General features: G+C 45.5%; 1 protein-coding gene across 4 annotated transcripts in view; it reads right to left on the reverse strand.

Annotated features, from left to right (window-relative positions):
* ARHGAP44 (Rho GTPase activating protein 44) overlaps window positions 1-13,822 on the reverse strand; it is a 186,076-nt gene that overhangs the window by 35,375 nt on the left and 136,879 nt on the right. For all 4 annotated transcript variants that reach the window (XM_070394907.1, XM_070394905.1, XM_070394904.1 and 1 more), the window contains exons 9-12: window positions 12,968-13,049; window positions 12,393-12,520; window positions 1,080-1,191; window positions 568-649 (exon numbers count right to left, since the gene is read on the reverse strand). In XM_070394907.1, coding sequence (XP_070251008.1) covers window positions 568-649; window positions 1,080-1,191; window positions 12,393-12,520; window positions 12,968-13,049 — 404 coding nt within the window. The remainder of the gene's footprint in view (window positions 1-567; window positions 650-1,079; window positions 1,192-12,392; window positions 12,521-12,967; window positions 13,050-13,822) is intronic.

Genomic DNA, 13,822 nt, shown 5'->3' on the forward strand with positions numbered 1-13,822 from the left:
TTTATCTATTGGAGACAGCTTAAGGGCTCCTGTGACCACTCTCTTGTATTCTACTCCAGAGGGAATCACTACCTCTGACTGTGTGAGCCCTTCCAGAACCTTCTTTCATGCATTTACACATACAAAGAGCCACTCTTAAAACTGTGTTGTTTTCAATGCTTTTCTTCTTTTTACAACAACGGAATATCATAGGTGCCCGTTAACTTGCTTTATTTCACTCAATAACAAATCTTCGTGCCTTTTCATGATAGCGTGAATAGCTCTACCTATGGTTTGACTGCTGTAGAGTATGTCACCGTGTAGACATACCACAGTTCATTCAGCCACTCCCTACCCCACACCAATGAACATTTAGTAACTTTTAGGCTTTTGCCATTTCAGCAAATGCTGCAATCCATGTTCCTGCATATGCCTCTAAGGGCACCTGTACAAGCATGGCAGGTGTTTCTGCATGACAGATACTGAGAAAGGAGCTGCTGGACCATAGGTGACATGCTTTCATAATTTCAACAAATACTTCCAGAGAGACTCCAACCCACAAGCCACTCCAAAATGTGGTGTACTCACTTGGAAGCCTGAATCCACTCGTCATAGAGTTCAAAGGTCATAAGAGGTTCTGGCAACTCTCGGAGGTAAGATTTCAAAGCTCCTGGGCATGAATACAATATTGGCCATGAGCCACTTGGAATGGCAGAGACAAGCACCACCAGCCAGCATTACCCACGGGGGTTACATCTAGGACGGGCTCCCTGACCCAGATAGCATCCAACGGTGGCTTCCTGTGGGAGTGGACCCAAGGCCCTGGCAAGGCAACGGGGCCTGGGTTGGCGATGGCATTGGCCTCCTGGCCTCTAATTCCCACCACTCTCTCATCGTCTGCTGGCACACAGGGGAGACCTTCCCTCCAGGGGCATAGCAACCAGGCTTAACACTGGCCCTCGTGGACGCACCTAAAGCTTGCCAGGAAGCCACGGGCTCCAGTGTCTGTGACACGTGGTCACACACCCTCCATGTTCTCCCTTCCCTGTGAGCATCTACAGCACGAGGGAGCACCGTGCCCAGGGGCTGTGAGCACCCACCTGCGATCGCGTGTGGGTCTGCTGAGTACTCCTGCACGTCCACCACACAGCAGTCCAAGGCAGCTTTCAGCTTCTTCAATTTGGAGGCGGATGGAGCCACTCGGAAGAGTCCCTACCAAGAGGCCAGAGGTCAGTGCGCAGCCCTGAAACTTGGGCACAGAAGCAAAACCAACAGACAGCAAGTCTGCCCACTCCTTTGCTCCACATTCTCCTAGGTACATTTCCCCGCACCACTGTCAACACTGCAGCTGCTGCTTCCTAAATGCTCCTGCCGAGCAGGGACTGGGCCTGGCCCAGATTTATTTTTTAAATCTTTATTGTTGAAAGTATTACATATGTCCCTCTTCCCCCCTCATTAACTCCTTCCAGCCCACCCTCGCCCCCTACCCCAGGCTTTCACCACCTAATTGTCCATGTCCATGGGTTATGCATATACACATACAAGGTCTTTGGTTGATCACCTCCCACCCACCCACCCTCCCCCACCTTCCCTCCGAGATTCCGCACTCTGTTCCATGCTTCCATGTCTCTGGATCCACTCTGTTCATCAGTTTACTTTGTTACTTAGATTCCACATATGAGTGAGATCATGTGATACTTGTCTTTCTCTGACTGATTTATTTCACTTAGCATGATACTCTCCAGGTCCCTCCATGCTGTCACAAAGGGTAAGGGATTATTCTTTTATACTGCTGCATAGTATTCCATGGTGTAAATGTATCACAGCTTTTTTATCCACTCATCTACTGATGGGCACTTGGGCAGTTTCTAGATCTTAGCAACTATGATTTGTGCTGCTATTAACATAGGGGTGCATACATTCTTTCTGATTGGTGTTTTGGGCTTCTTACGATATATTCCTAGAAGTGGGGTCACTGGGTCAAATGGAAGTTCCATTTTTAATATTTTGAGGAAACTTCATACTGTTTTCCATAATGGCTATACCAGCCTGCATTCCCCCCAGCAGTGTACTAGGGTTTCCTTAGCTCCACATCCTTGCTAGCACTTGTCATTTGTTAATTTGTTGATAGTAGCCATTCTGACAGGTGTGAGATGGTACCTCATGGTCGTTTTGATTTGCATCTCTCTGATGATCAGTGACTTTGAGCATTTTTTCATATGTGTCTTGGCATTCTGTATGTCCACTTTGGAGAAGTATCTATTTAGGTCCTTTGCCTTTTTTTAATTGGACTATCTTCTTTCTGTTAAGTTGTATGAGTTCCTTATGTATTTTGAATATTAACCCTTTACCAGATGTATCATTGCCAAATATGTTCTTCCATACAGTGGACACCCTTTTCATTCTGTTGATGGTTTCTTTTTCTATTCAGAAGCTTTTTATTGTGAAGTTGTCCCATTTGTGTACTTTCTCCTTAGTTTCTTTTGCCCTCGGAGATGTATCTGTAAGCATATTGCTACAAGAGATGTCTGAGATTTGCTGCCTATGGTTTGTTCTTGGACTTCTATGGTTTCATGACTTACTTTAAGTCTTTTTATCCATTTTGAGTTTATTCTTGTGTTTGATGTAAGTTGGTGGTCTCATTTCTTTCTTTTTTTTTCATATATCTGTCCAATTTTCCCAACAACATTTATTGAAGAGACTATCTTCACTCCATTGTATGCTCTTGCCTCCTTTGTCAAATATTAATTGATCATAATGGCTTGGGTCGATTTCTTGGGGTCTCTGTTGTATTCCATTGATCTATATGCCTGTTCTTTTGTCAAATCCAGGCTGTTTTGATTGCAGCTTTGTAGTATAACTTGAAATCTGGTATTGTGATTCCTCCAACTTTTTTCTTCTTTCTCAAGATTGCTACAGCTATTTGGGGTCTCTTTTGGTTCCATATAAATTTTTGGAGTATTTGTTCTAGATCTGTGAAATATGCTGTTGGTATTTTAACAGGAATTGCACTGAAATTGTAGATTCCCTTGGGTAGTATGGACATTTTAATGATGTTGGTCCTACCAATCCATGAACATGGTATATTCTTCCACTTGCATATATCTTATTCTATCTCTTTTTTCAATGTCCTGTAGTTTTGAGAGAAAAGGTCTTTTGCCTCCTTGGTTAGTTTATTCCTAAATATCTTAATTTTTTTTGTTGCAATGGTAAATGGGATTGTTTGTTTAATTTCTTTCTGAAAATTCATTATCTCTATATATAAAAGCCTAAGTGACTGAACAACCGGTTGACCTGTCGTTGTGACATGCACTGACCACCAGGGGGCAGACGCTCAATGCAGGAGCTGCCCCCTGGTGTACAGTGCACTCCCACAGTGGGAGCGCCACTCAGCTGACAGATGGGCACCAGACACCGGGTTCATGGCTGGTGAGTGTAGCTGTGGTGGCACTAGGCTCTCCCACCTCCTTGGCAGCACTACCATGGCAGCAGTAGGCATAGCAGGGCCGGGATGAGTGGGAGTGGCACGGTGCCTGGCCAGGGCTCAGGCTCCTCCCCAGCTGCCTGCTGCCTGGCCTATAGGGATCAGGCCGAAACCGGCAGTCCAACATTCCCCGAGGAATCCCGGATTGCAAGAGGGTGCAAGCCAGGTTGACGGACCCCACCGGTGCACAAATCCATGCACCAGATCTCTAATTGGTGTATGAGAAAGCTGTCAATGTTTGGGTGTTGATTTTGTATCCTGCTACATTGCCAAATTCATTTATTAAATCTAGTAGTTTTTTGGTGGAGTCTTTAGGGTTTTCTATATACAATATCATGTCATCTGCAAATAGTTAGAGTTTTATTTCCTCCTTTCCAATTTGAATCCCTTTTATTTTTTCTTCCTGTCTAATCGCGATGGCTAGCACTTCCAGTACTATGTTGAATAGGAGAGCTGAAAGTGGGCATGCCTGTCTTGCTCCTGTTCTTAGGAGAAATGCTTTTATTTTTTTATGCAAGGCAAATATCTTTACTCCTTTGGGAGGGTGCGCACGCACACTATCTGGGAGCACATGCACACTGAGAGGGTGGTCTGTTCGGGCTTTTATGCCTGATGAACATCATCTGTTTCTCACTCTTGATTGGAAGAGCTTAGGCTCACACGCTTGCACAACTGGCTAATTTAAAGGAAGGGGCTGACCTTTGCTGTTTCTAAATGGCAGCCCCCCAGGGAAGCTGCAAGTCACGGGAGCCAAAATGGTGGCAGCCAAGTCATATGACCCAAATGGTGTCTGCCTAACCTCCCTTCTTTGACAGAAAAAATTACTTGCTTATTCTCACAATTCCCCCCTTTTCTCATTTAACTCTTTTCTTCAAACTCAGTTAACATTTGTTGACTTTCATGCTCTGCAGTGTCTAGGAGAAGATTATTTTGCTACTAGAGGCCTGATACATGAAATTTGTACAAGGGCCTTGGCCCCAGCCCCCACCCACCACCACCACTGCGGCCCCCACCTGCTGTGGCTGTGGCCAGGGTCCTCTGCTGCCTCTGTCTTGGCTCCCGCCCGCTGTGGATTTGTCTGGAAGGAAGGACGTCTGGTCTAATTAGCATATTACGCTTCTATTATTATAGATTTGGTCAATGGGGTTTCAATTACCCTTTCGATAAGACCCCTCATACATAAGGTGATACAACATCCCATTACTGTAACTCCTAACCTGATTATCAAAGAGGAGAATATGGATACCATCATTATCTTCCATTCTCTGAACCACTGCTCTAGTAAATCGGAGAAAGGATCCTCAGTTCCAGGATTCTCAGCTAACTCATTAGCTAAAGCTGCTAGTCCCTGTAGGGCCTTAGTGATGATTCCATCTGGAGCTGTGTTGTTGGGGATGAATGTACAACACTGGCCTAGGGGAAATGCTTTTAGATGTTGCCCACTGAGTATGATGTTGGCTGTAGGTTTGTCATATATGGCCTTTATCATGTTGAGATGTGCTCCTTCTATTCCCTGAGAGTTTATTTTTTAATCAAAAATGGGTGTTGGATTTTGTCGAATGCTTTTTCTGCATTTATTGATAAGATCATGTGATTTTTGTCTTTCAATTTGTTTATGTGATGTATCACATTTATTGATTTGCGAATATTGTACCAGCCCTGCATCCCCAGGGATAAATCCCATTTGGTCATGGAGTATGATCTTTCTAATATATTGCTAGATCTGATTTGCTAATATCTTGTTGAATATTTTAGCATCTAAGTTTATCAGAGATATTGGCCTGTAATTCCCTTTCTTTGTAGTGTCTTTATTTGCCTTTGGAATTAAGATAACGCTGGACTCATAAAAAAAGCTGGGAAATGTTCCTTCCTCTTGGATTTTTGGAATAGTTGGGGAGTATAGGTGTTAGTTCTTCTTTGAATGTTTGGTAAAAGTCACCTGTGAAGCCATTCGGACTCTGGCTTTTGTTTGCTGGGAGGTTTTTTTATTACTGCTTCTATTTCATCAGTTGTTATTGGCCTATTCAGGTTTTCTTATTCTTCCTGATTTAGCTTTGGGAGATTATATTTTTCTGGGAATTTATCCATTTCATTCACATTGTCCAGCTTGTTGGCATATAGTTGTTCATAGCACTTTCTTATAATCCTTTATATTTTGGTGGTGTTGGTGGTTACTTCTCTGCTTTCATTTTTGATTTTATTTATTTGAGTCCTCTGTTTCTTGATGAGTCTGGCTAGTGACTCATCAATCTTGTTCATCTTTTCAAAGAACTAGTTCTTGCTTTCACTGATTTTTTGTATTGCTTTTTAAAGTCTCTATGTCAGGAGTCCTCAAACTATGGCCCGCGAGCCACATGCAAATACAAATATTGTATTTGTTCCCATTTTGGTTTTTTACTTCAAAATAAGATATGTGCAGAATGCATAGGAATTTGTTCATAGTTTTTTTTTTTAATTTTTTAAATTTTTTTTCATAGGTTTTTTTTTTTAAACTATAGTCTGGCCCTCCAACAGTCTGAGGGACAGTGAACTGGCCCCCTGTTTAAAAAGTTTGAGGACCCCTGCTCTATGTCATTTATTTCTGCTCTCATCTTTATTATTTCCTTCCTGCTACTTATTCTGGGCTTTTCTTGTTCTCTTTCTAGTTCTTTAAGTTGTAGGGTTAATTTTTCTTGTTTTTTGAGGTAGGCCTATAGTGCTATGAACTTCCCTCTCAAGACTGCTTTAGCTATGTCCCAGAGATTTGGGGTTGTTGTGTGTTCATTTTCATTTGTTTCCAGAAAGTTTTTCATTTCTTTCTTGATTTCATTGGTAACCCATTCATTCTATATAATAAAAGCCTAATATGCAAATTGTCCCCTCGACTGAGAGTTCAACTGGGAGTTCAACTGCCCGCTATGATGTGCGCTGACCACGAGAGGGTGGCGCAGAACATGGCAGGCGTCAGCGACATGACGCTGGCAGTGGGCGGCAGTGGAGGTGCTACTGGCCCTGATGGGCCCCGACGAGAGTGGTAATGCAGTGGGTTGGTGGAGCAGGGGAGCAGGTAGCACCAGGCCAAGGTGGGAGCCCTGCAGATGGGGGGCAGGGCCACCACCCGGCTCCCAGGTATTGAGGGAGCCGGGTGGGAGCCTGATTGCCCTGCAGACAGCTACCAGCGGTGGTGGTGGAGGGGGCAGGGCTGCTGTCTGGCTCCTAGGCACTGAGGGAGCTGGGCGGGGGGCCGATGACTCAGGTGGAGGGGTGCACATGGGGGCTCAGGGGCCCAGATGCTGCCCAGGACCCAGAGGTCAGCTGGGACCTGCCCTTCCACGCCAGACGTTTGCACTGATTGCCGACCAGGCCTAGGGACTGAACCCATGCACGAATTTTGTACACCAGGCCTCTAGTCCTATATAATAAAATCCTAATATGCAAATTATCCCCTCAACCAGAAGTTCAACAGAGAGTTTGACCAGGGGGCAGGGCCAGCAGGCCAACCGCCCACGGCCCCTCCCTCTGACCGGCCCGATCGGGGTGGGCCAGCCAGACCCCATCTATGCACAGATTCGTGCACTGGGCCTCTAGTTGTTTAATAACATGCAAATTAGCCTCCATGTGTTTGAATGTTTTTGAGTTTTTTTTTTTTTTTTAATATATTTTATTGATTTTTTACAGAGAGGAAGGGAGAGAGATAGAGAGCTAGAAACATTGATGAGAGAGAAACATCGATCAGCTGCCTCCTGCACATCTCCTACTGGGGATGTGCCTGCAACCCAGGTACATGCCCTTGACCGGAATCGAACCTGGGACCTTTCAGTCCGCAAGCCAATGCTCTATCCACTGAGCCAAACCGGTTTCGGCAGTTTTTGAGTTTTTTTTTACTGTAGTTGATTTCAAATTTCATTCCACTGTGATCTGAGAAGATGCTTGATATGATTTCAATCTTCTTCAACTTGTAGAGACTTGTTTTGTGTCCTAACACGTGGTCTATCTCTGTGAATAATCCATGTGCACTTGAGAAGAATTTATATTCTGCAGCTTTGGGGTGAAATATTCTATAAATGTCCATTAAATCCATATGATCCAGTGTGTCCTTTAGAATCAGTTTCCTTGTTAAATTTTTGTCTGGAAGATCTATCCAGTGAAGTCACAGGGGTGTTAAAGTCCCCTACTATGACTGTGTTGTTGTCAATCTCTCCCTTAAAGTCCTCTAGAAGTTTTTTAAAAATACATTTAGATGCTGCTATATTGGGTGCATATATGTTTATCAGGGATATATCCTCTTGCTGGATTGATCTCTTCAGTATTATGTACTCATCTTTGTTGTCTCTTGTGATGGCCTTCATTTTGAAGTCTGTTTTATTGGATATGAGTATTGCTACCCCAGCTTTTGTTTCTTTTCCATTTTCAATGTAAAACTTTTTTCCATCCCTTTACACTCATCCAGTGTGAGTCTTTTGTTCTGAGGTGGGTCTCTTGTAGACAGCATATAGTTGGGTCATGTTTTTGTATCCATTCAGCTACCCTATGCCTTTTGATTGGAGCACTTAATCCATTTACAGTTAGGGTTATTATTGATGGGTTCTTATTTATTGCCATTTTAATTCTGTATGCCTAGGTTTGTCTCTCTGTTTCTTCTCATTACAGCAGTCCCTTTAGCATTTTTTGTAATGCTAGCTTGGTGGTGATGAACTCCTTTAGTCTTTCTTTGTCTGGGAAGCTCTTTATTTGACCATCTATTTTTAATGATAGCCTTGCTGGATATAGTAATCTTGGTTTCAGATCCTTGCTTTCCATTACCTTCAGTACTTCATTCTCTTCTGGTCTGTAGAGTTTATGATGAGAAATCAGGTGTCAGCCTTATGGGAGTGTAGGTAACAGTTTGCTTTTCTCTTGCTGCCTTTAAGATTCTCTCTTTGTCTTTAATTTTGGCATTTTAATTATGATGTGTCTGGGCATGGGCCTGTTTGGGTTCTTCTTGCTGGGGGTTCTCGGTGCCTCTTGAATTTGTGTGACTTTTCCTTCACCAGGTTAGGGAAGTTTTCTGCCATTATTTCTTCAAACACATTCTCTATCCCTTTTCCCCTTTCTGCCTCTTCTGGCTCTCCTGCTATGCAAATATTGGAACATTTCATGTTGTCCCACAGCTCTCTTAAGGTGTCCTCCTGTTTCTTAATTGTTTTTCTTTTTGGGTCTCTAATTGAGTGATTTTTTCAACTCTTGTCTTCTAATTCACTGATTGGATCCTCAGTTTCCCCTAATCTGCTGTGTATTCCTTCCAATGTGTTCTTTATTTGTGCTATGTCATTTTTTATTTCTGTTTTCATAGTTACTTTATCTTTTTTCATTCTGTTGAGCATCTTTACCATAATTATTCTGAATTCTATATCAGATAAATTTCAGATCTCCATTCCATCTCTCTCTTCTGGAGAATTCTCTTGTTCTTTTATTTGGGGGTTCTTTGTCTCATTTTGGCTGCCTGTTTGGATTTGTGAATATGTATTAGGTAGATCTACTATGACTCCCAGTCTCTAGTGCAGGACAGTGTCAGAGGCTATTTCTGTCTAATTAGATCAGGCAAAGACTCAAAGCCTCCAGAGACTGCCTCTGCTTGCAGACTGTAGGATTTAGTCTTGAATTGCCCTCAGGCAATCATCCACAAGTGTGAATAGAGTTTTTCCTAACAGGGTGGGGTGATTGCTTCTGCCTGGAGGCTAATTGTTATCATCAGTCTCTTAATGGGCCTCAGCAACTCCACTCCTTGGGGCAAGGTGTTTTCCAATAGGGTAGGTCAGCTGTCTTTCCCCCAGGCAAAACCACCTACTTAGCAATTGTCAGTCTCTACGTGGTCTCCACTTTCTGTCCTCAGTTATCAGGGTTCTCTCCAGTGAGTCTTCAGATGATTATTCAGGGAGTTTTTCTGTATTTGAGTTGTAATTCCAGTTTGGTCCTAGGAACATGTTCATGCAGCATCCACTTACTCTGCTGCCATTTTTAATTTCTCCAGGGATATACTTTTAGATCCAAATGAAGCCTGTGTCCTCAGGGTAAGGCAGACAGGATGGTGTTTGAGGGAGGATGCTCCCTTCAGCCCCTCATGTTCTGTTCTCAGAGTTACTTTAAAAAAATACATTTTTATTGATTTCAGAGAGGAAGGGAGAGGGAGAGAGAGAGAGAAACATCAATGATGAGAGAGAATCATTGATCAGTTGCCTCCTGGATGCCCCACACCAGGGATCGAGCTCGAAACCCAGGCAGATGCCTTGACTAGGAATTGAACCATGACCTCCTTGTTCATAGGTCGACCCTCAACCACTGAGCCATGCTGGTGTGGCATCAGAGTTATTTTTGAATTGCTGTCATCCTTCTCAAGTGAAACCCCTACCTTCTGCGAAGTTAACGTGAACTAGGAAGAGAAAGAGAAGAGGCCGGGGTAGGTGGAGAGGAGACAGATGCAGGTCAGACTTGGAAAGGATCCCCAGGTCCCAGACAGGAAGTTGGACATGGGTTGAAGACCTTGTAGTTTCTGTTTCACCTTCTCAGCTCCTGGCATTCTGTGATGCAACCCTCCTGGCGGAGGCTCCTGGTGGAGGCTCCTGGCTACTTTACATGGAGGGTCCCCAATTCCCAAATTCCTTTAGGAGAAAATGTTCCTGGTCTGAGTTGGGGTCTGCTGAGGTCAGTCACTCCCTTCTTAGTACAAGCGGACAGATGCCCAGAGATCTCGGGCATACATGCGAGGAAGCTCCCAAACGTGTCTGGTTAGGGAGCAAGCGCAGCAGCCATGATGCAGACAGCAGCCGAAGCTCTCAGAAGAGGTAGGACCTGCTGGACCCACACAGCCACGCAGGGAGAGAATCACACTCGGCGATGGACAGGCCAGGAGAAGGAAGCAGAGTCGCCAAGCACAGCTTCAGCTTGACTATGTAACTGAGAAGACTGTTCCATTGAGAGACACAAAAACGGGAGGAGAACGTGATTGTTCACATAGTGAGTCCCGGAAAGGAGGAGTGAGTGGTGGTGCGGATGCAGACTCAGAAATGCTGAGTTATCTTAAGAAATTGGGAGCACAGAAAACAAACCCAAAGAGCTGAGGGAAGGAGCACGAGGCTGCGGCTGGGCGGAAACAGGACTTTACTCTGTTGAGGAAACCGGAGTGCAGTTGTTACTAACGTATCTGCTGATGCATAGTAGGGAAGGATTAAAGTGAGATAGTGAAGGTCTGACGTGAGGCAGAGAGGCCCAGGGTCAGGAGATGGGACAGGAGATGCCAGCTCACCTGACTTCTGTTCTTCAAAATCTAGTTTATACTTGTTAGAAATTTAAAGATATTGATAAATTATTTTACTTTTCCTATGTAATAATGTTATAGTTATATCTAAAAATATTCCTAATCTTCTGGAGAAACCTACTGCAGTATTATAGACGAGATGATATAATGTCTGGGCGTGGCTTCAAAACACCCACAGCAGGGTGGGGGCAGGACGTGGAAGTGGCGATGGAACAGGGCTGACCCAAGCCAGGGGATGAGGCTGCTTATCTTAACATTAAGTTTTTCCACAATTAAAAAAAAATGATGGGAAGGAAAAGGCCCTCTATGAAACTGTGCCCCAGGGACTTACTGATCTTCTCATCTTGAATTGATAACATGAGAAAATGCCTGGCACTGAAAACTTAGTCAAAAGACACTTATTCTCAGTCCTTTGAATGGCCAGCATCCAGAGCAGCCTGACTAGAGGGAGCGGCCAGCATACCAAGTCAAGTCTCCTTTCATCACTGTTTATCCCCCCTTTACCTGTTCCTATCTCCTCCCAACCCCCTTCCCCTCTGACAGCTGTCAGTCTGTTCTCTGTATCTGAGTCTGTTTTTCCCCCCCCAAAATACATTTTTATTGATTTCAGAGAGAGGATGGGAGAGGGAGAGATAGAACCATCAATGATGAGAGAGAATTATTGATCAACTGCCTCCTGCACACTCCCTACTGGGGATTGAGCCTGCAACTGAGCATGTGCCCTGGGTGGGAATCGAACCTGATTCATGGGTCGGCGCTCAACCAACTGAGCCCCAGTGGCCAGGCTCTATGTGTCTGTTTTTATTTTGTTTGCTAGTTTTTTTGTTCATTAGGTTCCACATGAGTGAAATCATCTGGTACTTGTCTTTCCATGAAAGACTTATTTCACTCAGCATAATGCTCTCCAGGTCCATCCATAAAAGGTAAGATTTCCTTCTTTTTTATGGCCAAGTAGTATTCCATTATATAAATGTACCACAGATTTGTTATCCACTCATTCACTGATGGATACCTGGGCTGCTTCCAAACCATGGCTATTGCAAATAACACTGCAGTGAACGTAGGGATGCATATATTCTAAAAGGTCTATTTTTAAAATTGGAACTTAGGAAGAAGACAAAGGAGGAGGAGGGGGAAAGAGAGTAGTAGGGAAGGAGGAGGAAAACGAAGGCAAAGCAACAGCAGCCGCCAAGACTCATATTAAACATGAAGAAGGAGCCCTAGCTAGTTTTTCTCAGTGGTTAGAGCGTTGGCCCTTGGACTGAAGGGTCCTGGGTTCGATTCTGGTCAAGGGCACGTACCTTGGTAGCTGACCCGACCCCTGGCCCTGGTCAGGGTGCATGTGGGTGGCAACCAATTGATGTGTCTCTCCCCCTCCCTTCCACTCTCTCAATGGAAAAATATCCTTGGATGAAGATTAATAACAACAACAACAAACATGAAGAAGGAATGGCTGGACTGTGGCTGGACGTTCCTCGCAGCCAGTGTTATCAGTCTCCCTGTGAAGGGAAGGCTCATAGGCAAGAGCAGGACCCATCTGGGCTCTGCAGGAGAGAGGCTGTACCCCATGCTGCCATGTTTGGTTTTGGAAGCCAGGTGGGGATGGTGCCAGGAGAGAAGATGCTGCCAGGGCTGGGGCTGGCCGTGCGGACCTACCTCCTCCTGCATCCCGCACTCCAGCAGCATCGTGACGCAGGCCTCGATGGGGAAGGCGATCTCCCGGCCGCTGATGGTGAGGTGCTCCTCCAGGGGCTTCCCGAAGGACGGCTTCTCCACCCAGGCCTCTGCGGGGGGTGCGGGGGATGCAAAAAGGAGGCTGTGAGGGGTGAGTGAAGGAAGCCCTGCTGGACCATGTCTTTCCTCTTATACAGATTATCCTAAGACCACGAAAGACACGGAGGCCCCCCAGTTGAGCCTCCGTCCCTGCGGTTTGGGGTGACTGAGAGGACACGGCAGGGTAGATGCTAACTGGCTGTGTGCAGGGCTGTGGGGCCTCCCGTAACAGGTAAGACACACTTCCACTCACATCCACGGCCCCTCATCCCCGGGGACAGTGGGTCTGTGTGTGCTCGGCTTCACCGCAACTGGCCCAGGCACCGGCCTGTGAAGTGCTGGCAGCGCATCAAACATGACCCGTGGGGAGTGGAGGGTGAACGGATGCAGGCCGGGGTGGCCTCTGGGAAGGCGAGCAGGCCCAACCCTCCCTCCAGGTCACACAGATGTGCACTCACCCTGCTGTGCTTTTATCTGCGGCAGCACGGCCTGCAAGAGCGCCAGCGACTTCCTGTGGTACTCAGCCTGCACTTCTATGAGCTGAGAAGACACAAGAGCAGGCGTTACCCTTTGCCAAAGGCCAGGGAGCACAGGCTGCTGTGCCCTTGGGGCTCTCTGCCTGAAGGTGCTGGTTACTCTCAGGGAAGGGGGTGGAGCCCCTACTCCTTCCTCAATCACCCAAAACCATGGGCACACTTCCCCTTAGCCTCTGTAGCAACAGCCACAGTGGGAATGTGGGAGGTGGGAGAACCGTCCAGTGAGGGGGACCCCAGAGCTGGAGCCCGATCTAGAGAGCTCGCCTTTCCTGCCATCTTACCGTACCAAGCACCCCCCAAAGCAAAAGGCAACACAGAGAGGTAAGATGATAGGAGGATATAAATGAAAACCACATTGAGAAATCCATTTGCCTATTAGAGCGAAAGGCCATTAACCAATGTGTGTGTGCGCACACACACACACAAACACACACACACAACACATCTTGTTTTCTGCAAAGATATAACTGATCAGAAACTTGTGTCTTGACCCACAATCCTCTGCAAGTCCCCAGGGAGGTAAAATTGCTTTGGTTATAATGATATGGCTCCCGGAACAGTCCCTCCCAGCTATGTTGGCCATCCCACTGCTAAAACAGCTGCTGAACTGTGGCTAAGAATCAAGGAAAACCTGTGAGCAATAGTTACTTCATTTATCTTCTGAACTCCTCCTTCCCCCTCAAACACGGGGCATTTATGAGGGAAGGAGAATGACTCACAATTTAAACGCTTAGTGTGGAGGGTAGATACTATTGTTTCCAACTAAAAATAAAATGA

This window comes from Myotis yumanensis, unplaced genomic scaffold, assembly GCF_028538775.1.
Source record: "Myotis yumanensis isolate MYYU_CA2020_CCGP unplaced genomic scaffold, mMyoYum1.0.hap1 SCAF_16, whole genome shotgun sequence".
Classification (NCBI taxonomy): Eukaryota; Metazoa; Chordata; class Mammalia; order Chiroptera; family Vespertilionidae; genus Myotis; species Myotis yumanensis.